This window comes from Orcinus orca, chromosome 16 (genome assembly GCF_937001465.1).
Source record: "Orcinus orca chromosome 16, mOrcOrc1.1, whole genome shotgun sequence".
Classification (NCBI taxonomy): Eukaryota; Metazoa; Chordata; class Mammalia; order Artiodactyla; family Delphinidae; genus Orcinus; species Orcinus orca.
This window is the reverse complement of record NC_064574.1, coordinates 36835095-36860070: the sequence shown is the minus strand read 5'-3', so window position 1 is coordinate 36860070 and position 24976 is coordinate 36835095. Positions and strand designations below refer to the sequence as shown.

At 44.4% G+C, this 24976-nt stretch overlaps 1 protein-coding gene across 1 annotated transcript; it reads right to left on the bottom strand.

The window, feature by feature from the left end:
• Positions 1–5983: 5983 nt before the first annotated feature.
• On the bottom strand, positions 5984–23837 carry LAMP5 (lysosomal associated membrane protein family member 5). Its single transcript, XM_049699226.1, has 7 exons — positions 23365–23837; positions 18014–18339; positions 17311–17483; positions 16809–16940; positions 16580–16685; positions 15028–15216; positions 5984–6691 (listed from the first exon to the last, which is right to left on the bottom strand). The coding sequence occupies exons 1-7, from the start codon at positions 23385–23387 to the stop codon at positions 6513–6515; spliced, it is 1128 nt and encodes a 375-aa protein (XP_049555183.1). The 5' UTR covers positions 23388–23837; the 3' UTR covers positions 5984–6512.
• Positions 23838–24976: the final 1139 nt, after the last annotated feature.

The following is a 24976-nucleotide window of genomic DNA, read 5'->3' as shown; positions in this document are numbered from 1 at the left end:
ATAAATATTCCCATCCCCACAGGTTATAAGCAGTGTAAGACTATGATGTAGATACCACTATTGAAAAAAAAATTAAATTCTGGAAGGCCAAATTCAAGGAAAGCCAGATTCATGGCTGAAGGTTCCTACTCTGCTGTTCCAAAGATGGTGAATTGATCTGATTGCTTTTACCCACGAAAGATATAAAAAAGGAGATGTTCTGGATTAGAGAAGCTCTCTGGTAGACTGGAAGAAAGTGTTAGGCCCCCTCCTCCTGTTTGGGTGACAAGGAAGACATTAACATTTATCCCATGAAGTTGAGAGTGATACTGGTAAATAAAGAGTTCATTTCTCACCTGGAAATTTCAGAAAGTGAAAACCCTCAGGAAATAACCTGAGATAGCAGGATGAGACCTCCTAATAGTACTATATTGTGTGCCAGGGAAGAGAAAGATGAAGGCAACCTTCCCCAGGCAGGTCCCTGAAGCCACTGGAAGGCACAGAAGAATACACCAATTTCTTCTGCTTATGATGGTGCATAGAGAGAGAGCAGGGAACACGGCAACCACTTAACTAAGTAATGGGGTGATACCCAACTTGAAGAGTGCATTGGAGGTATGCACCATGGGGGAAAACAAAGGGAAATATGGCTGCTTTTCTACAGTGGCCAGGGTCGGGGAGGAGCTGAACCTTACTCTAAAAACCACATATATCATCTACACCACGACCACTCTAAAAGCAGAGGCTGTAGTTTTCAGGTGGACACAAATGAAACTCAGGCATCTCCTCTTCCTCAACAGAATATCCAAGGCAGCTGACTGCAGCCAGCTGGGTTACTGGAATCTCCCTTCCCCACAGCTCCCCATAGGTTTGAGCCATGAGTTAGTCTGAAACTCCATGATTTGAAGGAGGGACTCAGAAGAAAGAAAGGGAGGATAAGAAAGCACACCTTGTCCCCTGCCACTGCCTATCCACTCTACTTCTTTCTCTCTGATACAAGTTTAGCTCAAGCAAAGGGGAGGGGAGTTATTTTGATTTTGAATGAGATTGATTTTTTTTAATGGATTAGGCAGATGGAATCAGTCTGAGTTATGGTTGTGTCCCCATTACCCACTGGGATGAACACACTCAGTAGCAATTACTAGAAAAATAAAATCATTCCATGAAGTTATCAACTCAATGAGTTCAGACTCGTTGGGCAAACCGATTAAGTGAATGTCCCCGTGTCATCAAAGAAACGGTAATGAGATTCGAGGCAGAGAAACGACTGATTTTGTCTGAAGCAGCTACAAAATGTACAGGCAGGAGCAGTTCTGTGAAAGTCACATGATATAGTACAAATCCAAATTGTGCAGCAAACCCATCAACGTAAGCCTTGAAATGTGTACATTTTGAGTTAAGTGAATAGATGACCTTAGTGTGGGTTCTGCCAAAAGGAGAACCTAAGACAGACACACAAGTCCTTCCTGGAAGATGATCCCAGGAAGCTCATTCAACATGGCAGAGTAGACACATGAGACCAAGAGGGACAGAAATTTGAAAAAAAGGTGTGTATTAATGAATGGGTCACCACTATGGGTGCCTGGGGCTCAGTCCCACTGCAGACCTTCTGGGAGAGATGCTCCAGAATCGTCCTTCTAGCAGTGAACTGGCTGGGGTATTTATCCACCATCTCCTATCCCTGGTTTGTTGAGAGTTGCTCCATCTAGGGCATCATCCCGCAGAACGTCCATCTTGCCCTGTAGGTGGGCAAAGTTTGTTCCCTCCAACTAAGAGAGAGGGAGACATGGGGAGCTGTGGGCAGGTACAGAAACTGTCAGCAAACGAGCTCCAGGAAAGACCGAGGGAACATGGGTGGGACCCCAGCAATGTCTCCTACATAAATAGATCTGATGAAGGATAAAAAGGGGACTTGACAAGTCTGAGGGTTCCTGATTTCTGAATCAAAATATACTGTTTTAAAAGCAAAGGGATTCCTTATCCTGAAAGGTTTGCCCACATAGCAACTGCTTTGATAATTATGCCTCATCATCATTGGCAGCATTTTGAAAAAACATTAAAGCTAGAAAGGACTTCAAGGTCACATATGGTCCACCTTAACTGAGCCTAACCAAGTCCCCAACAACTTGTTCAATGACAGCACATGAATCATGATACCTGAATACACCACACACACACACACACACACACACACACACACAGAGAGAGAGAGAGAGAGAGAGAGAGAGAGAGAGAGAGAGAGAGAAAGTTCTGTTTCATGAGGGCAGGGATTCTTACCTATTTCATTCACTGATGTGTCCCCAGCACGAGACCAGGGTCTATAAAACACAAGATCGGTGCTAACAAATACTTATCTCATTTGTCACATAAGCCTTTGTGACCTTCCCCAGGAGACAACCTGACAGGTTCCATCAGTTTAAATGACAACTGAAGTAGCCATCGGCCCTGGAGTTCTTAGCCTAATTTTGCACCCTGGACCCTCTTGGCTGTCTGACGCCTATGGAGTCCTCAGAAAAATGTTTTAAAATGCATAAAGTAAAATACATAGGCTTACAAAGGAAACGATTTAAAGCATAGTTATCAAAATATATATTTTAATGTTATGGTTATAATGCATTAAATAACAAGATCTGTGATGGGTCTAATAACTGCCGTAATTTCCAATAAGGAATATAAATGATTTTTGGAGGTATCTGCAACAAGTATAATGTGGTCATTTCTGCCGATGACTTATACCTAGGTCCTGCTTATACTACAGTGGTTTGGTGCCTATGTTCATAATTGAAGGAGATGCTACCTTTCATTTGAGGTTAGTAAAACTGAAGGTGTAGTTTTTTCTCATCCAAATTCATGGACTCCAACCGTCTCCCCGACACCCCCAAACTGACAACCTCCTGAGCAGTTCACTGGGCTGGGGATGGAGAGAATCCTTGCATAGAAACATACTCTGAATTCAAAATAAACTGACACAGAAAACTGGATGCCAGATTGAAGAAAAAAAAAAAAAACCTGCATTAGTCTTTTGGGGTCTTTCATGTACATGTATGGCAGGTAAAATTTGAACACACATTTTAATAAGGATGCTAGAAAAATATCATTAGTAATACCTCTTATGGAGCATTTCCAGTGTGCCAGGTGCTGTGCTAGGGACTTAAATGTACTATCATGCATCCTCAAATAACTTTGCAAGGAGAGGACAGTGAACTCCATTTTTCAAATGAGAAAGTGAGCACAGAGAAGCCCAGTAATTTGGCTAATGTTGCAGGTAGGCTGATAGCAAAGGCTTTTTTAACCAGAAGTTGTCATACTACTAAATCAGAATTATCTGGAGAGAGCAAGTAGTCAGAATACCAATTCTAGGGTCTCACCATAGAGATTCTCAATCACTGGGTTGATGCCCTAGAACTGACATTTTTCAACGACCCCCCTGAGATGATTCTGATACAGGCTGCTTGCAAACTGCACTTTGAGACACACATTGAAAGTTGTGTCTGTCTGGTTCAGGTTGCTTGGGTGTTTGTTCCAGGGAGGTGTCTGTGCCCAGTGCTGGTTTGGACTACCCTCCCCTGTAAACAACCCCAGTGCACGCACTGCCTGCTACCTCCACCAGATGCTGCAGGTCATTCCTTCCATCTTCCTCCCACTTCTCCATTCTCATATCTCTGTTGTCTCCCCCATCCATGTGGCTTTGACAAGTCTTTGTTAATGGAAACATTAGAATTGGTGAGAAAAGAGTGGTTATAGTTTAGAGGGCTTTCTTGGGGTGGAGAACAGTCTTCCCTGTTCTCTGAGGCAGCTTCACTGGGAGCTATTTGCCGAAAATGGGGGAACCCTGCAAAGAACCACTCTCAGAATTGAAATCAAACTCCTCCTTCCCCGAAAGAAACATGCATATGGTTCATCCAGCCTGGCTTTTCCAGGCCAGCAACCAGACACAACATCCTTTTGTGCCCAGAGGCGTTTGTGTTTAAAACTCCAGTAAAAAAGAAAAATGACAGTTAAAGGGGTAATTGAGCATCTGTGGATTATCTGTTTGTTTTCTTTCCCGTATCTGAGCTCAGGAAACAATGCAAATAGACGAGCCACCCCACAGCTTGTTCCTGCTGCAGGAGCCTCTGTGAAATGCAGGACAATGGCAATGAACATGAGTCATCCCTCTGGACACCTTGCTTTGTCCACCCATAGACCACTGGCCCTGCCCTCATCAGGAGGCCCCCTTTTATTCTGCTTAGTTGATGATGAAGATTAAAAAGGGCTAAGAAAAATAAGGCAAGGTTCATAGAAATTAGGCTGAACTTGAGACCTAATTTTAGGACTGCTAAATAAAGATGCCGTGATTAATAGTAACAATAACAGACATAGTAATAAGGAGTTTTATATGTACTGCCTATCACAGGTGGAAAAAAAAATCACTCTTAATTTTGAGAATTAAGAAATTTGGATTCTAGAAAGATTTAATTAGCTTAGACACAGGGACGTAGCCATATGGCAACACTTTGTAAAGCGCTAGGGCACTTTGTTCTGTTTAGAATGACGTGTGTGTGTGTGTGTGTGTGTGTGTGTGTGTGTGTGTACACGCATGTATGCGTGTGTGTTTTCTTATCTGTTCTCGCCCTATAGACTCCCAGTTGTCGTTTACTACTGTACACCCAGCACTCAGTAGGTGCTCAAAAACTGTTTGTTGAATGAATGAATGACAATTCCAAAAATAGTAATGAGTCCTGTCTTGTGAAAGCAAAATTTTTAAAAAATACAAATTTACTTTTGTAAAAGTAGATTAAATTAAGTAAAGATGGAGTTTTCAGAAGTACGACTCAGAAAGCCTAAAAATGTTTTCGAAAGTGGATACACCTAAGTGTCTGTTTCTCCCCAGATCCTTGGATGGTTCCAGATAAGTAGGAAGTTTCCTAAAAATACATGAGATGCTAAAAGGGAAAGGGCTTGTCATGTTTGGGTCGTGGGGGTGAGATGATCACAGATGACGAAGGGTGGAGGACACGTGGGTGGGGTGGGGGTTGTTTGCCTCCGCTGGCACCAAAGGTGTCTCTTGGGCTTCCCTGGTGGCGCAGTGGTTGAGGGTCCGCCTGCCGATGCAAGGGACACGGGTTCGTGCCCCGGTCCGGGAAGATCCCACATGCCGCGGAGCGGCTGGGCCCGTGAGCCATGGCCGCTGAGCCTGCGCGTCCGGAGCCTGTGCTCCACAACGGGAGAGGCCACAGCAGTGAGAGGCCCGCGTACCGCTAAAAAAAAAAAAAAAAAAAAAAAGCGTCTCTTTTTTCTTGTGCAACAGGCAACTTTCAGGAGGAATCAGGGCTTGTTCCTCACTGACCAGGCAGGCACTGAGAAGAAGTCATGCAGGGAAAGACTGAGGTTGCCGGAGCAGCAAACAAATGGATAATAGGAGAGCAACTGGCTGATACTTATCAAGATTTGCTGGTATAATGAACTTCTAAGGATGTGCTACCGCCAACAATTGAAGACTTGGGGAGATAACTCATGCGCTTGCTCTCACATGGTGATGACTTTACAGGGGTAGGGGGATTCCCACCCTAACACCAAAGAAAAGGATTCCCCCTACCCCTGCTCAGATCTTCTGAAAAATGATTATGTAGAAAGCGAGTGAAATCCAAACTATGTACATTTCTCTAGGGAATTTCAGTAAATTACATTTTATCACAAATAAAACCCAACCTAAGCTACTATGTTCAGTCCAGCTTTTTAATCCAAAGTGAAATGCCAGACTAAGACCAAGAAGCACCAGAAGCTACATTAGACCAATCGTTCAAGAGGCGCCATTATTAAAGCTACTTATATTTGCCAAAATAAATCCACGTGTTTTCACCTGGAAAAGCCAACTCCCTCCCCCTCCCCCATTGTTTCCTTGCTCTTTCTTTGCTTTTCCTCTTGCAGAAATGAAATCCCGTCTTCATCATTCCCCTCTCTCCTCTGGGTGCCCCAGAAACCATTTTAGTCTGTTTTCTTGTTTCAAGAAAGCATTCAAATGTTAGACAGTAGTGTGTTTTAATTCATTTTGAAAAACAAACTCACATGGATTGATTCTTCAGGTCCCCTTACTTGGACCTGACACACTATGAAGTCCAAACAACTCTGCATAGTTACATTAAACAGGTTCTTGTGCTGTGAATTCACTGGGTGCAGGTAGCAGTGAAACATTCCCAAGACAATCACTAGACATGCAGAACGCCAGCCAGAAGCATGGGTCACTTTCAGGGGTCTTGCTGCAGGGAGCATGAGGCTGTATTTTGTGTACGTTGACAACGGTATAGGGTAAGCCATCTGTGTTCAAGGGAGCAAAGCCTCCAATATTCTTCTTGAACCTTAAGGGGTGTCTTTCCAAACGAAGTGTGGTTTCGATCCCTAAACTTCAGAGTCAGATACCTTTCCGAGTTTTATGAGTTGCTGCTTGGAGAGTCAAAGCCAAGCCACGATGAGTGTAAAAGCTGGCTGACCCCTTCCTTCCACTCCTGATCCAGCCAGTGGAGGGGGGCTGGGGTCTGTCTGCCTAATAGTTTCTAGCCCATGTGCTTATATTGGGATCGGTCCCTAGGGATCTGGACCTGGTTGGCAGTCATTTTGTGGTGGAGATGGTAAATCACCAGCGTTACCACAATGACGAGGCCCAAGATGAGCCCCAATATCAGGGGCAAGGTTTCCTCCAACTGTTCCCGCTCATCCACTGGGCATTTATGCTCTGAAATGGGAAAGAAGAAGAAAAGCAATGAGCTCCTGCCAAAATATTCTGAATCATAAGTCTGCTCAAGAAAACTAAAAGGCAGATAGAGGTGAGAAGATTTCTCAAGGAAACTTCAGAGATATTTTCTTTTTCAGAAAAAATACTTCCCAACCAAACTTAAGGCCCAATTCCTTAAAATTTCTGCATAGTGTAAAATAAAAATACATCAGTTAAATAGGGCAATATTCAGATTATTGGATTCCAAGCCAATGTCAATAAAGCTTCCAAATGATTTATGCAAATTTTCAGAGTTTGGGCATTAGGCACAACCACCATAATTTTTATTGTTTATTTAATTTTTTAAACTTTTTACTCGTCTATAATGTACATAGAATCGCAGACAAAATACACCTTTTAGAAAATCTGAAATTACCAGGTGTTGTCAATGATACAGAGCAATTGGAGCTCTTGTCCACCATTGGTGGGAAATGGTACAATCACTTTGTAGTAAGGTAAGGATAAACATACACCTACCTTATAACCCAGCATTCCACTCCTAGGAATTTACCCAAGAACAATGAAAACATATGGACACAAAAAGACTTGAACATAAATGTTCATAGGAGCTTTATTCATAATAGCTTAAAACCAGAAACAACCAAAATGTCCATCAGAGTAGAATGGATAAATAAACTGGGGTATATTCATACAATGGACTATTAATCAACAATACAAAGGAATGAACTATGGCTCCACGTAACAAAATGGATGCATCTCAGAAATATTATGTTGAGTGAAAACTGTCAGACACAGAAGAGTACATGTTGTATGACTCCATTTACATGAAGTTCAAGGGCAGGCAAAACTAAGTCTATGGTGATTGAAGTCAGAGAAGTAGGGAACAGTGTGTCTTGCAGAACAGGACACAAGAGGACTTCAGGTGTGATGGAAATGTTCTGAATGTTGATTTAGGTGAGGGTTATGTGACTGCAAGTATAGGTAAAAACATCCTGAGTTAACACTTCAGATTTGTGCATTTTGATATCTGTAAATTATACCACCATTTAAAAAAGGAAGTGTAGAGTTTGATGGATTTACACCACACACATCAGAACTGGTATCAGAATTGTGGTGCCAAAAGTATTAGCTTTAAATGGATAATAAAATTGGTATAGTTATGGGGAAAATCATCTAATACACCATCCTTTAAAGAAGATAGAGGAGAAAAGCATGGTGTATTTTGGCAAAAAAATTATGGTCACAATATTATTATAGTTTATTTCTTTTTTTTTTTTTAATTTTGTGGTACGTGGGCCTCTCACTGTTGTGGCCTCTCCCATTGTGGAGTTTATTTCTTTAAAAATTGTTTTGTTGCCTTAGGAGAAAACCTGAATTAAACACATCAGCGGAGAAGAATATAAAGGGAGTATTAAACTATGGACGAGAAGTCAAAAGTAATTATGGGAAAATAAGGGGATGCCAAAAATTATCATGAAAAATACTGAATCCCCTTCCCCACCCATCCCCATTCATTAAGTGGTCAAAGAAAGGGGAATTCCTGAGTTCTCTTTCCCTTACCCACCATTCCAAAATCCACAAAGCTCTAAAAACCACAAGTACTTTGTATCATTCATGTGGCAGCAAAAGCTGGCTGCTCTGATTCTCATTTCTCCTCCTTAGCGTGAAGATTCATGTGTTTCACTACAGGAAACAGATTCATTAATCTGTTTGATTACAGGAGCTTCCCTGAGTCTTCTGGGTCTTATATAATATATGGACAATGCACTGTATTATCTTCCTAAAGTCCAAAATTATTCTGAATTCTGAAAAACATCTAGCCCCAAGGGTTTTAGGTGAGAGATTGTGAACCCATAAAAAAAAGCCACGCCTTCCCCTCTCAGGCTTAAGCCACTGTCTTCAAACTCTGCCTTTGACGCCCCAGGAAAAACAATATTTTACATTACAACCCAGAACATACGTATACATACATAACTAAAATCAAAGTGTTATAAAACAATGGTTTTCCTTACTTTGTGCCGCTAATAATTTATCCTCTGTACTATTCTCTTTCATTTAAAACAGTGCTGGTCATGACCCACTAAAGCAGAGGTTATAATCTTTTTAGTGTCAGTGTGATGAAACTATACCCCTTCTCAGAATACTTATGATTGCATAAAAATAAAACACATAAGATTACAAAGAAAACAAACTACACTGAAGTTCATATATTAAAATATTTTAAAATAATATGAGGGACAGTTATATATATATTTATTAGTACACAGGTATACTGGCTGTGATTGCAAAGTAGGGAGAAGCATAACTGTTACTTTGCAAGATCTGCACAAACATGTGGGAAGAACAAGACTATAATTTATATTGGTGACAAAGTCATAGGTATGATTAATACTACTGTGGGTTGTTACCTTTATAATTGAAGGAAATGTTAAACATTAATTAGAAATTAAAGAAAATAAAGATGTAGATGTTTCCTATTGAAATGTACAGACCCCTTGAATTCTATACACAAACACAATGCACTCCAGGATTATGATCCTGTGCAATGAACTGATTATACAGCCCACAGATTATAGAACAAGGACAGTTGGCCTCGATCTCTGTCTGGGAGAAGAGCATCCCTTGAGCCCAGCTCAGAGTCTGGCTTTGGGTGCTCAGAGATCCCTGACTCCCTGTTCATCTCCACAGGTCTTGGGGTCCCTCACACCTCTGCCCTGGCTGGACTTACAGTTCTAGAGAACACAAAACAGAGGCCCAGGGTGGATGGCCCATGACTGGAAAAAGCAACAACCATCCCAGTCATTGCAAAGAACCAGATGAAGACAGATCAGACAAAATTGTGTAACTGCCAGCTGCCAGTTCAAGTCCCCTCAACCATAAACCTGGTGTGCCCAATTCAATCCTGAATCATCTTAGGTTCTGTTTTCTAGACGTGTGTTTTATTTTGTTTTGTTTGATGACCACAGCATTTTAAAGTTGTATTTACTCCCTGAGGCAAACAAACTGTAAAATCTCTTAATGAAAAGCAGCTCCAGATGAACAGCATTGAGATGGGCCACGGACCAGGAGGCAAGCTGATTGCTTTCTCCAGCTCTGCTAGCGCCACAGACTTTTCTTGTTGGAGAAGGTGGGCAAGCCTTTTGCTGGCCGTGCTTCCCTCTGCTGTCTGATAGGGCAACTGGAGGGAGGGGTTTGCCCCTCTTTCCATATCTTCTCTGGACTGGCTCGGGACTCCTGTAACCTCAGCAAAATGTATTTTGTGTACTGAGAAGATGTTAAGATGAGTGAGCTTTGGAGATCTTTGGCTGGAGACAAGCAGATACTCTCACCAAGATGTAAGCACAACAGTAAATAAGAAAACAATTACTGATTGATGCCAGTGTGTGCCAGAAACATCCCTGTGCACAAGGAAGAGCTGTATAAACTCTTTCCCACTAGCCTGTAAGCTCCACCAGGGCAGGGAAAGTTCCTATATCCCAGTACTGGGTGTACAGGTGTACAGACACCAACAGGGTCCTATGACCTTGGTATACACCATTCCCACCCATTCCAATAGGCTTTGACTACAAGGCAGGTTAGACAACCTGGAGAGTCAACGCCCCCCTTCCCCACCCCAGCAGCCATCAGTGGCAGATGGGAGTTGGAGGGTAACTCAGGTGGGTACCATACTCTTTCCCAGAAGTTCCAGCAGTGTGAGCCCCAGTGCCCACAGTGGTAACCTGCTCACTTATGCACCTGTACTAGCTTCCTTTCCTTCCCACCTCACTTCCCCACTCCACTAGCAGTGCCTTCTAGAACCACCTAAATAAATTACTTGCCCTTACATACTTATAGAGGATGTGCTTCTTGGGGAACCCAACCTAAAACACTAGGCTCCAGAGCAGTAGCAAGAACACAGAACGCTACGACTGGCTGGCTATGTGGCCCCGCGCTAGGCCTCTGTGTTCCAGCCCTCGACACAGTTCTCTGTGGTGTTAATAACAGGATTGTCTCCCTCTGGATGCTTCCCCAGGAGGCTCTGAGAAGGAGCACCTGCTCAGGTGGCATGTTTCTTCGCTGAGAGGTGCCACACAAACCACAGGTGCACACAGCACTCTGGATCAGCATCGGCACACCATGCCCTGGTTTGCAGCATGGCAGCCAGTCTTGGGGCGCTCAGTTGGGGGTGATGTACATTCATTTCCACTAAAGCACAGTCATTTGTCTATAGATCTGGGTAAAATACAGATCAGGTGGTATCTCCCAAACACACTGTTAGAAACAATGATAAGCTCATGAATTCAGAGCACCCGACAACCTTTCTGAAGATGGCCCCCCGCATTCACATGTCTGGTACAGTTGCTCAGCTGCAGCAGCTAAGGCTTGGAGAGGCTAAGAGCACAGGATCTGATACCCAAAGACAGGTTCCTGTCCCAGCCCTGGCAGCCACAAGGAGCGCAGTCTTGGCCAGTAACTTTACCCCTAAGCCTCAGTTTCTCCACTGTAAACAGGGATCTCAGTACCTTCTTCACAGGTCTCTTTATTTGTTTGTTTCCCCCCTTGAGAATTAAGACGGGCCCAGTCTATATGTGGCGACTTAAATGCCCATTAAACCTGAGTGTTTAACAAAGGGGCACAGAGGCACCTTCGTGTTCTATTACGTTTCTTCTGTCTTTATGCGTGAGAGTCGCCTTTAATTCAAGCCATTAAAATACTCAGGCTGATCTGTTCCCTCCCAGTGATGCATCCTCCATGCTAGCACAGTCAGAGTTCTCCTGGGGCCTCAAAGGGACTCACTACCAGGAATGAATTGTGGAAGGACAAGTTACCCAACACCAGCTGAGACACATGGGCTGCCTTGAACTGCAGGCTGAGAGTTGCCACACCAAGTGTACCTGTTATAGAAATAAGCTGGCCTCCGTGGATTGGCCCCTCGGTGGTTTATATTTTCACTGCAGGCTGAGACCCACATCCAATTATTTAAAAAAAAAAAAAGCCCAAACAGACACATTTAGCCATTTAGGGCCTGTCTGCTTTGCATACAAATCTCACCCAACAGCTGTTACCCACTGATAGGATAGATAAGGCCCTAAGCTTCTGCTGCCCCCCGAGCTCTCTGACCCAAAGACTCCTCCCCGTGCTGCTAAGTGACATCACCTAGATCCATAGCCCCCTCCTGACACCCCTCTCCCTGCCAGGACATCCCTTATCCTCCTTTCCTTTGGGATAGTGGTCCCCAGGGTGCTGTAAGCCTTCTTCTGGACGGTCCCATGCTGTGAGGGGCTTTCCTTACACAACCTGCCCAAGTGCCACCCAATGAAGCTTGTGTGTTTCTGCCTCTCATGGTCATATCATATTCCTTGATCAGCTCAAAATCCCTCAAATCCCCCTACCGACAGTTTGCCATGGCCAGCAGTATCAGCAAGGAGCTTGCTAGGAATGGAGTCTCTTGGGCCCCGCCCCCAGAACTACGGAACCAGACTTGACGTGGCATGTTAGCAAGATCACCAGAGCTGTGCTCAGTGATCTGGAGCCTCTGAGCTACTTTCATTGGGGATCAGCATAGTAGCCAATCTCAACGGTCTAAAGGGATTTGTGTGATAAAGATGTCATCCCCATCTGGGCTGCTCTCAGCCTCTATGAGTGTCCACTAACTCATTTCACTGACCCTTCCTTGCTTTTCTCAGAATCTATGAAGGAGGCAGGTGGGAGACTGCAGACTGCCAGGCATGACCCCCTTACACAGGGAATAGGCTCTTCATTGGAAGCCCTTATGCTGCATGTCCTGCTTGCACACGACAGAATGCATGCACACAGTCCTGCAGTGGGCGTCAGACATATGACCAGGTGCCCTCCCCACCGCCACGCAGGCAGGCTTCACTCACCCACACAGGCATTAGCAACACATCAGAGCCTCCTTCTATTCTGGGGAGTGGGGTCCAAGTGCCAGGTTCCGAAAAGGCACTCCAAAAGGAAGAGTTCAGATTCCACCAAATCAAATAAAATGATCTCTTAAGAAACACACTGGGGACAGGTGCTGAGAGGCACAGACAGGAGGAACCAGGAACAAAAGGAGCCCTGCCACACAAAGGCACATTGATTCAGTGAGAGATCCTGAATAAGGCTTGCCTCCTCCCAGGAGTGTCAAGGCTTGAGCCCCAGGGCACCATACAGGAGGCAACACCCTAATTATTCCCCAGAAAAGCCTGGGTGAGACAAGTGCAATTTGCTTGTGCTTAATATATCTGCATTTAGGAAGTTATACATGCTTACAAACTGTCTAAATCTATCTATTTAAGCCCTGGAAGTGGATAAGAACTGCTTTTTATACAAAAACGTCATTAAATCTATGCCAAGAATATCACTGATTTTTAGGAAAACAGCTCTGGTCCTTATTCAGTACTGATTTACTCTTATTTTGTACACAATTCTGACATCTATGAGATCTGATTTCTCCATTCATAAATGACTGTAAGCAGCAACTTAGAAATAACCCAGAGAGGGTTAGGGTGAGATTGTGATAAGGAACTAGTAAAAGCAGCAATTATAGCACCAGTAGTACCAAGAAATGAAGAAGTGTCTAAAAACCATTGACCAGAGAAACACAAAGAGTAACTAGAGACTACTGAAAGTACCTATACAAACTCAGAAGTATGTGATCCAATATTTTCAAAATGAATTCTGGGCCATCCATAATCATAAGTCCACTTACTTTTAATTACATTTAATATTTTCAGTTTAAGAAAGACACTTACATTTTATAAATACTTTCATAATCCACAGTAGTTTTTAGTATTAAGATCTTGGCGTTTAGTTTAGTTTCAATTTTGTAGAAAACACATTAAGATGGAATAGCCCATACAGGTAAGAGCCATAACAGGTAGGCATGGCACTGCTGTACTAAATGTATTAAATTCTGATTTGCCTGGCTTTGAAGCATTTGCAAGTCTCTATTAATTGAGCCCACAGCTTCGGAATATCAATTCAGCCAAAGTTAACAGGGCATCTGCAATGTGCCAAGCACTGTACTTGTTGCTAAAAATATAAAGATGAATAAGAAGGAGGCCTTTCTCTTTAGGACAGTTTAACTTAGGAATTCCTTAATGCCTTCTGAATAAATCATGGGGGGAGGGATTCTATTCCGTATACTTTGAATGGGCGGGGCATTTAATGAAAGCTGGACTCCTTGGGACTGATTTAATGATTTGTGTGTGACCCAGGTGGGCATTCCCTAATATCCTACACATTCGAATGGTTGTATTCACCTGGGGACTGCCAGCCCAAAGGTAGGCATCAATAAAGCAGTCAGAATCTCTCCCCATTTCTTAACCACAAGGAATAAATGAGAATATCAAACTGCCTTTAACAACCTCCTCCAGACAACAGAGAGAGAGAGAAAAAAAATGAATGGGAGAATTCACTTACTCCACTTGCCCAGAGTAAATTGTTGCTAGATTTGGACAAATTGCAGAATGTGAGCTTCTCTCCTGCCCTTCTTCTGGGATGCAGAGAACCAGGAAGATATGGACGCCCTGAACCTGCTCCAGCTGGATCCTGCCTGACCCCCTTCCAGGGCTTGCATAGACTGCGAAGAAGCCTTCTTGCATGCCCCAGAGGGAGCAGATCAGGGGCCTTGCCTCCTTGGAACCTCATGGGTGTCCCTCCACACAAAGGTGAGAGCTGTACAGAGGCAGGTCTCCATGAGTCTCTCTCTGTAACCTGTACACACACACACACACACACACACACACACACACACACACACACACCCCTATTGCATTCTGGTCACACAAAAACTTAGACTCACAGTGGTAGAACCTAGGGCTGGAAGTGTCTAGAGACCATGGTGAAACTGAGGCCCACATAAGCAAAGGCCCTTCTCCAATCCATGGCTCTCTCAATAGATGCTTGGGATTTTTAGCTGCCTTTTCCTTGGGAAACTTGCATCAAAATTATATATTTTTTTCAGCTGACTTTCTTATCTTTCTCCCTATCCACTTTCCTTTTTTGGCAAAGGAGGGGAGGAAAGGAAAGATGAAAAAATAAGGGAAAAAAGGAAGGGAGGGAGGAAGGAAGAAAACAGAGAAAAAGAAGGGAGAGAAAGAGAGAGGAAAAGAAGGAAGTGAAGGAGGAAGAGAGAGAGGGAAGATGAAAGAGAAAGTCATTGTAGTTGATACAATTCAGTTTGTTGCCTTTAGTCTTTGAAAAATATTATAGAGGGAGGCAGTGCCATGATATCCTAGAGAAAGTCCACGTGGTAACAGCCTGGTACCCTGGCAGGTTGCCTTCCACATCCATCTTGAGGTCAGCCTTTGCTTCCTTCCTCTCCCTCTCCTTCTGCCTCCCCACCGACCTACCTTCACTGAAGACAAAATCAGAGATGATGTCAAAGGGCTGGATGTGGACCGCAGACAGGATCATGGTGACTGTCTTCTGCGGATCACTGGAGGCTAGTGAAATGGTCTGCTGAGCTTGACATTCATAGGACTTTCCAGCTGGGGTGACCAAGGCAGATAGATGATGCGAGTTGGCTGTGTGCTTCCCGGCTGCAGGGAAGGCCCAGAGCAATGGTTAGGCCCCTATAGGGCTGGCAGAACTCTCATTATGGTGATCCAGATAGTTGACCTTTGCCTCTTAGCCCAGACCCCCCCTCTGATCCTCTGCTGACATGCCCTGTTGCCTTGCCCGGCTGGGGCTATGCAAATGTGAATGCACCCATTCTTTCATGAGCATGGATTTCTTAAATATTAATTTGGAATTTCCTTTTGGAAGAATAAAGTGATACCTAAAACCCCAACCCTTTTTACTATATAAGACCTCACAACAGAGATTCCAAAGATCCACAATGAACAGTGACTTGGTATCCTACACCTCGCACTGGCCTGCAGAAAATAAAATATCTTCCTCAGCAAAGCATGGCTGCTGCTAGTACTCTGAGCAGATGCCCTTGTACGCATACATATTCTTTGGAAGCCTGCCTCACCCCTTTTCCTCCTTTTCTGGATTAAGGGTTTTTTTTTTTTTTTCCTTTTTTTGGTCTAATTTAACTGTGTGAAACGTTTGAATATGAATTTTGATGAAGAGACAAAATTGCCCTTTTTACTGCGATGAAAAGGGGTGAAACGGAAAAGATGACATATGTATTCTTATACATGTTCAGTAAAAATCTTTTCCCAACTCAGGTGCCCAGGTGATGAAAGGCTTCATTATGAGTAGATCAGATAATTTACAAAATAAAAAAATACATAAATTTAAATGTGGTCTTTGATGGTGCCTGCAGATCCCAGCATTGTTATTTGGAGCCTAGAGATCCCTTGCCACAATATTTTTGGAGGATCTGGGTAGTTGTTGTAGTGATGGGCATGAAAAGCTAATAAATAAGGATGGTTTAGAGTCCACTCTGGGGTGGCCGCAGTGGATGACTGAAGGTTGCGGTGAGGCCTGAGCAATGCGCCAAAAGATCTGAAGGCCATCAGATTCTGACCCAGAATGAAAGTCATACTGTCCCCCTTGAAGTTTTAGCGCATAAGAATAAAAACCAGGGTGCAGAAGAAAATAAAAATACAGCTTTGTCCTTCTCCGTGCTTCTTTAAAGGACAAATAATAAGAAAGCCATCCTGAAGCAGCCACAGGAAGACAGTCCCTCAAGAGACATCTCATCCAGGATCAGGTGATGGGTGACAGGCTGGGCCTCAGGCCCTGGTTTTCTTGCGCATCTACAGGGCCTAAAGGCCAGAGGACCCACCGGCGCTCCCGCTTGCTTCCTCCACCTTGGAGAGCAAGTCCAGGGCTACCTTGGTCTGGGAGCGCAAGGCCCTGACCCTGAGGAATTCGGCCTCCAAGCCTGAGATCCCTGCAGTGTCTGCGCTTGCCCGGGCTCCTTTCCCAGCCCTGCTGGTCTCTACTCACCACTGACCGCGTCTTTAAAATGGGTCTTCTCCGAGGAGTCATAGACAAACTGGACCTTGCTCAGCCTCCACGTCGCCTCGGGTCCCTTGGATGTGTTGTGACTTTCCTGCCGAGCGGGGCAGGCGCGCGTTAACCGCCCGAGCAGATCTGGGTGGGGAAACGGAGGGGCGGCCCCTACCCACACCCACCCGGAGTCTGCAACCCCTCTGAGAGCCCCACTAGCACTTACCTTTACAAACAGCATTTTGAGCGCGTACGCGCGATCCACCCAGAACACCTGCAGCTCCGACTCGTTGTGGCCACAGTGGCCCTTCACCTCAGCTCCCCGGGTCAGTGAGATATCAGCCTGTTCCGTGATTAGCTGGGAACACAGACGCCCCGCACCCCCTCAGCGCGCGAGCCCCAGTGGGGGCTGTAAAGGGCAGCGCGTCCAAACTCCGGGTCGCACGCCTGGGCACTCCTTTGCGCGCGCACTCCCAGGTCCAGGAACATGCGGTTAGATGCTTTGCGTGCAGACCCGGCCGTTAAGGAAGCAGAGAGAGGGATTTACTTTCAAAGCAGGCGGGGCGAGCAGAAGGCATTACAAGCCGGAACCCCCATGCAGCATTTGGGAGCAGCCTGCAGGGTGTAGGGGGGAAGGCGGGTGACCCAGGTCTTCACAGGGTCTTGAGGGAAGGTGCCCTTCGTCCCTGGAGCCCTAGGAGCAAGCTGCGAGGGAAAAAGTGCCTTACATCTACATAATTGCTGGCCCACACATCATAAGGGACAATAAATTTGGCTGCAAACTCTGCCATGAGACACGTCGTCCCATTTTCCCGCACCACAAATATATCTTTTTCAGGGTTAGTGGAGAGGCCTGAGAGATTCTCCACTTCTTGTTCTGCCATGATTCGAGCCATTGTATCTGCAGAAAACAAACAAAAAATCCTATCGGTTAGGGGCTCAGCGAGCCCACGCGTCTCGGGCACAGGGGTGGAGAGACAAGGAGGTCTGCGGGCTTTGGGCTGCCCAAGTTCCTTGCCGGCTGCAGGGCGCTCTGAGAGCCGTTTCGCTGACCTAGCGCCAACAAATTCGACTTCGTTGCTGTTAATTTATAATAAAAATAAAATTAAAAAACATTTAAAGCCTTATTAATTTGTAATCCGACTGGCCTTTTTCTTCATCTTAGGCTTTTAAACCAAAGCTTTCTCGCCAGTGCTCTGAGCCCACGAAGCAGGCCTGTGCAGCATCGTGTCTGGGATTGGCGTACAAGTGTGGCTCTCTGGGGAATTCCCTGCCACTGATGGGAAGGTCCTCCCCTCCTCCCCCCAAAAAAGAACAAACCCGCCAAACATTAGGGCCACGTTTTGACCTTAAGCTAATGGCTTTACTGTGCCAGTTCTATTCTCTGCAAAGAGTGCACCCTGCTCTGGCGGTTGCCGAAACGCTACTCACGGAAGAGCATCAGAAGAACTAGAAGTCTATTCATGCCGAGAACGGCTCTTCCTCGGAGATCCATCCTCGCGGAGCAGCGAATAAGGCCAGTGGTGCTGCTGCAGAGGCCGCCCGAGAGGGAATCCCTCAAAGTCGCCGCTGGAGTGAGCCTGAGTGAGCGAGGGGCGGGGGCACCGAGAGGGAGGAGGGAGGGAGCACGCGTTCCGTACGCACTGGCGGACTTGGTGTGGATGGAGTACCGCACCGACCCGGGCAGGGTGAACGCTAATGTGCTCACTGCAGAGGAAAGGACCGCGTGGCGAGGGAGCTGTCCACGGCTGCGAGTGCTGAAATGATTCGGTTGTATTGCTGGAGTGATTGTGGCTGGGCTTGTGCAGAGCTCCAATGAAATTTGGGAAGGCTAAAATTCTCCCTGAGTCTGTTTCCTGCGCTGCAATTGCATCCGCAAAGATGATTCTATCCTGAGAAACTTAATAGCACCCTCCGACTTATTCAATATCCCTACCAGTACAGTGATTAGGTGGTGAAGACATCACACCACTGGAGTCCTGGCTTCTGAAAATGCTTCTAGCTCCTGAAGGAAAACGGTGGAGCACAAATTGTTGCTGCTTTGAGGGAGGAGGCGTAGGCGGGAATAGGGAAGGAAAATGCTATGGCAACAGCTTCCTGCATTTGGAGACATCGCCTTCTCTCCCCTGCTCTCACGAGCTCAGGGTTTAAAGTTAAACTGATGCCTCATCAAGTGAGGCCGTTAGTCAATGCAGTATGTCTATTTGGGCTTGTTTTTTGTGAGTTCTGTTCTCTGATTGCACGAGGACTTTGAACTCTGTGGTCACCTACCCTCGCTCATTATATTGTGACTACTCTGCTAAGAGGAATGTAAGTGAACCCAAAGTTTGTGAGGGTTATGTAGCATCTTTTAGGACAGTCCTAGTTATATACACACACACACACACACACATGCACACATATAATACTCTACAGCATCTAGTGGGACAGAAAAAACAAATACTACGGGGCTAATTCCTATATTTACACTTTTTAGTAGCTTGCTTGATTTTTAAATATTTTGCTCCATAAATCAGAATACAGCACTTTCAGCAATAGGCATACTGTCCTAATCAATTGTAGTGATGTCCAAATATTTTACTTCTTAGTGGTGATTTCATTATATGAAAAATCAACAATATAATGTCATAATAAGGGGCAAATTGCAAAGTATTTTCATGTTCATTGTCAAATTTGATCCTCCCTACAACCTTAGAAGGTAGGCAAGGGAAGATATACCTTATTGTGGTTGTACATACCTCAAAATTGAGGCTCAGAGAAATTAAATGACCTTCCTCAATGTCACATGGTCAGTAAAATTAAAATAGAAAAATCACATTATTTAACTTCATAGGGATCATTTTCATTTTTCCTTATATAATACTTTGACTCTAAAATATACCATACGTTGATTTCCATTAAAAAATCTTTATTCAGTGACCAAATAACAAGCTAACACCTAAGATCTCTAGCTCACATTCCTGAAATGTATAGAGTGCTGTTTTAAGTATAATAATATTCTGACATTATGCTTGCCACAAAGTGTTTATACAATTATTTTTTCAAACCTGTTCCTATATCAATAATGAGATTAATAGCAGTTCAAATTATGAAGTAATGTTTAAATCAATACTATATTTTTACATCTTTATTTTTATCTCTGTATTTTGATATTTCATCCAAACATTTCTCAATAACTTTATATAACTGAATATATATAGAAGCACTGAGGCAAAATTGTGATTGATACAAAGGCAATTATTATCAGTTGACAGTGGAATTTGTAAAAATTATATATGCCTAATGATTTGTCATGTTAGCAATTGTTAGTAAACACTTATTTTCCTGTAGCACTGTAAAAATTAGAAAGCAATGAGATATAGGTAATGGAACATTTATATATTCTCTTTCCCTCTCTCCCTTTAGTAAATGAGGAAAGAAATGAATGGATTTCAGTCCAGGAGTCACTATTTATTTTTTATGACCTTGTACAGATTTTAGTGTTCCTCACCTAAGAAACTGGGATAATAGCTCAGGGGATATCTGGTTAGGCCAAGTGAGCCAATGATTATAAAAGCATTAAAAAAAAAAAGACAAATTAATTTAGACCATAAGCATTAACTGAGTACCCACTACTTGCACTATGTTTGGTAATCTGGAAACCCAAAGATAAACAAATACCATTATAAAGTAGAAGAGATATCTGTAACAGTTAGGACACTTTCTCTTGTGACACATTATTGCAGATATCTTAAATTATAAGTTGTTAAAAAAGCAACTGAATTAATTGATGATTAGCTGCTTTAATAATAAAATATTAGATGGGACATAGCATTGGTCATGAATCTTAAGTTGTTGTAGTTGATTTACAAATCAAATAGTGGTTCCTTTGGAAAATGGTTTCTTTCCATACCTGACATAAATGATCTCCTTGTTGACCAGCAATTGAATGAGTCAAAAGAAAAAAAAAGGAAGCAATTTTAACTCCTTTTCTTCAGAGAATCATCTTCAAAGCATAATTAATTTAAAATCCCTTTGGGTATTTAATCTTAAACATAGCTTTACAAACACCCATTAACTTATTTGTCTATCTGTAATGATTCTTACATTGCAATAGGAGTCAGGTCATTATACCTACAACTTTCACGAACATTAATTAAATACTTTCTAATCATCCTTAAAAAAACTTCAGTTCTTTAAAATTACTAAAGAGATAATAAAGGAGAAAAATGTACCATTAAATCATAGTAACAAAGTTTTCCAGGATCCATTCTATTCTTCATTTCTTAAGTGGGAGAGAAAGTAGGAGAAAAAATGCCATAAACATGTACACTCATGTGGATGATAGCTGTGTCAATTTTCATCAATGCTGCTGGCAGTCAATACAAATGTCACCCAAGTGCACTGGCTTTTGAATCTCTTCTCAATCCTCTAAGTCCTTCAAAGGATTCTCTTCAATTCTGGTATTTACTTATTGAATTAGTCTTTATGAATCTCATGCATGTCATTGAGTGGTTACTGTTTCATGGATGTGGAAGAAAAGACCCACTGTATGTATAGAACTTTTAGTTTGGATGAAAGAAAATGAGAAGAATCATGAAGATGTATGGTTGCCTGGCACAATGTGTGCACAGATGTTTAAGGAAAGAAAAAGTAAGATAGCCACCCCGGGGTGGGGTGGAATTGACCAAGGAGGCCTTTTGGAGAAGGAGATCTTAAAGAAGTGGACAAATTGATCTAAGGTAAAGGATAAAGAAGGGCAATGCAGATGGAAGAAAAATATATTAAGTAGGAGAGTCAGTGCAAAGATGTAATTCTTCATTGCTCCATATTTATCAATTTGCAATAAAGAAGAAATTAGACTCCCAAATCCACAGTGTCTTATACATAACCTTTATTTAACTTCTTTATTTGGTAATTTACCCATATATGGTATATGCAAAAGAATGGCATATGCAAAACATTCTAAATAAAATTAAATATTCAACTTATTAGGTGTATCTCTTTATACTTGGTTGCACAAGCAACTGACTTGTACCTGTAGAATCAAAAGTGGAAAGCTAAGCTTTGTTGCAGCTGAAATTTGGCTTGTTGATGTTTCAATCCACTTTACAGTGAAATGTAAAAATGTACTCTGGTGCTGCTGTTCCCACCACCACTAATGCTCTCCCCTGACCCAGCACACACACACACACACACACACACACACACAGATAAGGAAGCACACATGGATAAAGGAAGGAGGGATAACTGAACTGGACAAGATGCACACAGCCCTTACGCCCAAATTACTAGTTACCAAAACATTTTCCGTGCTGAACTTAATCACTGGACAATTATTTCATTTAATTTAATCACTGCCTTTGAAAACCTTTGAAATCCTTTTGGGATAGGAACTGAAAAATAAGTACACATAAAAATATTTTGTGCATATATTGGCAAACCCTAGAATATGTGGAAAGAATCAGAAAATTAAGTTTAGCCCTCTGATGCACTAAGCTTGCATGACCTTGATGAAATTTCCCTCATCCTTCCTGTCATTGGTCTCTCCTGCAGCTAGTTTAAAGAAACCAAGCTATTTCTGCAATGAGGGTAACCAGTGGAGAAGACAAGGCACCAGAATAATAGCCCTTTCATTGGAAATGTATCTTCATGCTAAGTTCTTAGAAAATGTCCTTTTATGAACTCATTTAGGATAAATGCCTTCACATAGGAGGGAATGCAGGGGACAAAGTCTCTCTAAAAAAACTACCTGAATAAGCAGATGGTGAGGCCAGGTGATCATTCCTGAAAGGTTCAAGAGCACAGGAATTATTTTCATCTCTTGAGCCAGTAATTAGTTAACTGTTTTTAAAACAGTTTATGATAGCTACCACTAGCTTCAATGTGTAAAATTTTAGGCTACTGAGTACAATCAGTCCTCTTGGCTTTCCTGGCAGTGAGGAAAATCTTAACACAGGGGGGACCCGGGACTTTTCTGTAAAAGACAAGAGTCAACTGAGAATTTTAAAAAGTCCTTTAAGAAGTTTTTTTTCTCCAAGAAATACTAACAGTTATCCCAGTAGGCTTAAGGTTAGACAAGCTGTGGCTCATTTACAGCAGTTTGCTATCTGCGTTCTGAGATAATGCACTTCTTTAAAATTTCTTTTATCGTGTATCACAGGGGTTCCTTATTCCCAGTTACCTACTCTTTAAGTTCTCTATTTCTGCATATTCACCTGAAGATGTGTTGGAACTAAGGGAAATTTATATTAATTGCTATGGGGTGGGGAGGGTGAGAGTGGGGCGGCCAGTCAGCTGAGCTTGGAAGGAAGCTTTGCTGGTGCAGACCTGGAGCCCCGGAGTTGCCCTGGGGTGTTGTGATGTTGTAAGTTTGGGATGTGTCTATGGCTGTTTATTTGAAACCATTGCAAGACGCTTGCTCTGGTAACCAAGAAAGGGAAAGAGGAAAGAGTCTTCAGTGTGTTGGAAAGACGACTGGCATGGGAATCTAGGAAGCAATGTGTTAGCTTTATTACTCCACTAACAAAAACTTCTGGGAGGAATGGTTTCACCTCTCTGGTCTTCAACATGCCTTTCCTACAGGATCCTTCCAGGACTGCATGCCCCGCTTCTATGGGTGACCTTAGTTAGGAAGTGATCTGAGCAATTCTTTCTAGGGGAAAAAAAAAAGCAAAATCGAAAAACCAAAACAAACAAACAAACAAAAAACCACTGAGGATTTCCATTACTAAAGCTTTCTATCCCAACGCGCAAGAAGCCTGCACAGATCTAGACTCACGGATTGCGGCCCTCGGCGTTACCTTTGGGTGACACCGAGGCACATGGGCCCGGTTGCTCGAGGTCTGGAGCTTGGCGGGGCTGGGGCTGCGGACTCCAGACCTGTCTGCTTCTGCCCGAGAGACAAGAGATGCGCGTTGCGGCGGTGCGCCCAGCGGCCCGAACGCCGAGTTCGCGGCGACCTCAGCAAGGGAAAGACGTCGGCGCCAGGCACCCGGGTTGGACTTCACCGCACGTTCGCGAAGCTGCTCCCGGTGTGGAGGTGAAAGAGGAACCTTGCAGAGGTGTGGTCCAAGCCGGCTCCAAAGCCGGGTAAGAAGGATCAATTCCGAGGTTGCTGGAGTTGGGCGAGTTCGGGCCTTGGCTGCTGGACAGAAGCTCCGGGCTCTTTTGTGTTCTGGTGTCGAGGGGAATTAGGACTAGAAAGGGAGGAAGTAAGTTCCTGGCAGAGAGTGTTCTCTGGCTCCCCGCGACTTTCTTTGGAGCTTCCAAGGCCGGGAAGCGTTGGCAAACCCCACGCTGGGGCGGGGAGGGTGGGCGGTGAAACCCAGGCGCTCTGCCTGCCTCGCGCCTCTCGGGTCCCTACCCCGCCCAGAGGAAAGCCGGGGGGGCTTGAGCGGGGTGGGGTGTTACATAGAGGAGGAGGAAGAGGCCAGGTTGCAGAGGCTTCCCGTCTCTTCTTTTCTCTTTTCCTTTCTAACCCGCCAGGGTGGCATCCGCATCGGAGGGAAATGCCCCCGATGGGCCCCAGAGATCCAGCTTCCAGGGCAGAAGTCGGGAGGATGCTGCGCCGCAGGGCCAGGAGCGCTCGGGCATCCTCGCGGCGCGCGGTCCTTGGACCACTCTGAGACGTGGGCAAGATTTTGAGACTCTGCCGAGAGGAGATCGAGGCTGAGGTGCCCGAAGAGGCTCAGAGGGCGCGCCCTCAGAGGGAAACGGCTCTGCCTGCGGGGCTGGCGGCCTGGGAACCGGGCGGGTCCCGGCCCGGGGACAGGACGGTGACAGGGTGGACTGACTCACTGGGGCCTTCTGCTAGGGTCCCTGATCGCTAAGTGAGGCTTCTGACCTGGTGGAGAAGTGGGACCGAAACACTCTCCTCCTCCCACGCACGAGTCTTCTACCCCCTCGGGGCGCCCCGGGCTGCTGGAGGCCCAGGCCTGTGAGGTTAGGGTTAGAGTTGTGTTTGTTTTTGTTTTCCAATCTGGGGCTGGGGGCGGGAGCGGAGGTTATTCTGTACTCTAGGTCGCAAATGAGAGAAAGAGTCCAGGGACAAAGCAGGGGCCGCCTCTCTGCGGAAAGTCCCAGTTCCCGAGACTGATCCCGCGCCCCCGGGGGTGCGGTGCCACGCAGCTGGCAGGACGCGGAGCCGGGACCTGCGGCTCTGCTCTTCTCCGGTGACAAGACCAGATAAGGACTCTGGGAGGCCCCACCCCTGAGAAACACTGTGGGGACCCTCCCGATATTCCCTTTGAAATAAAAATAACATTAAATCCAAGATTCAAATAACACTAAATCTCGCATTCTAACACTAAAAAAACCCTACTAACGCTCGGGATTTTAATCCATGGCGGCTCCATGGTTACTTTTTAACTCAAAAGCAAATTTGTGGGTGCAGGCCTCTGCTGCCCCAGGTCT

What these genes read in the sequence shown, in the direction of transcription:
- LAMP5 (XM_049699226.1), bottom strand. Translation starts at nt 23,387, where the DNA reads ATGTGCCTCGGTGTCACCCAAAG. An exon ending in TGCCTCGGTGTCACCCAAAG is followed by an intron (nt 18,340 to 23,364) that starts GTAACGCCGAGG and finishes GAATCATTTCAG; the next exon opens with CACTCGCAGCCGTGGACAGC. An exon ending in TCAAAATGCTGTTTGTAAAG is followed by an intron (nt 16,686 to 16,808) that starts GTAAGTGCTAGT and finishes CCCGCTCGGCAG; the next exon opens with GAAAGTCACAACACATCCAA.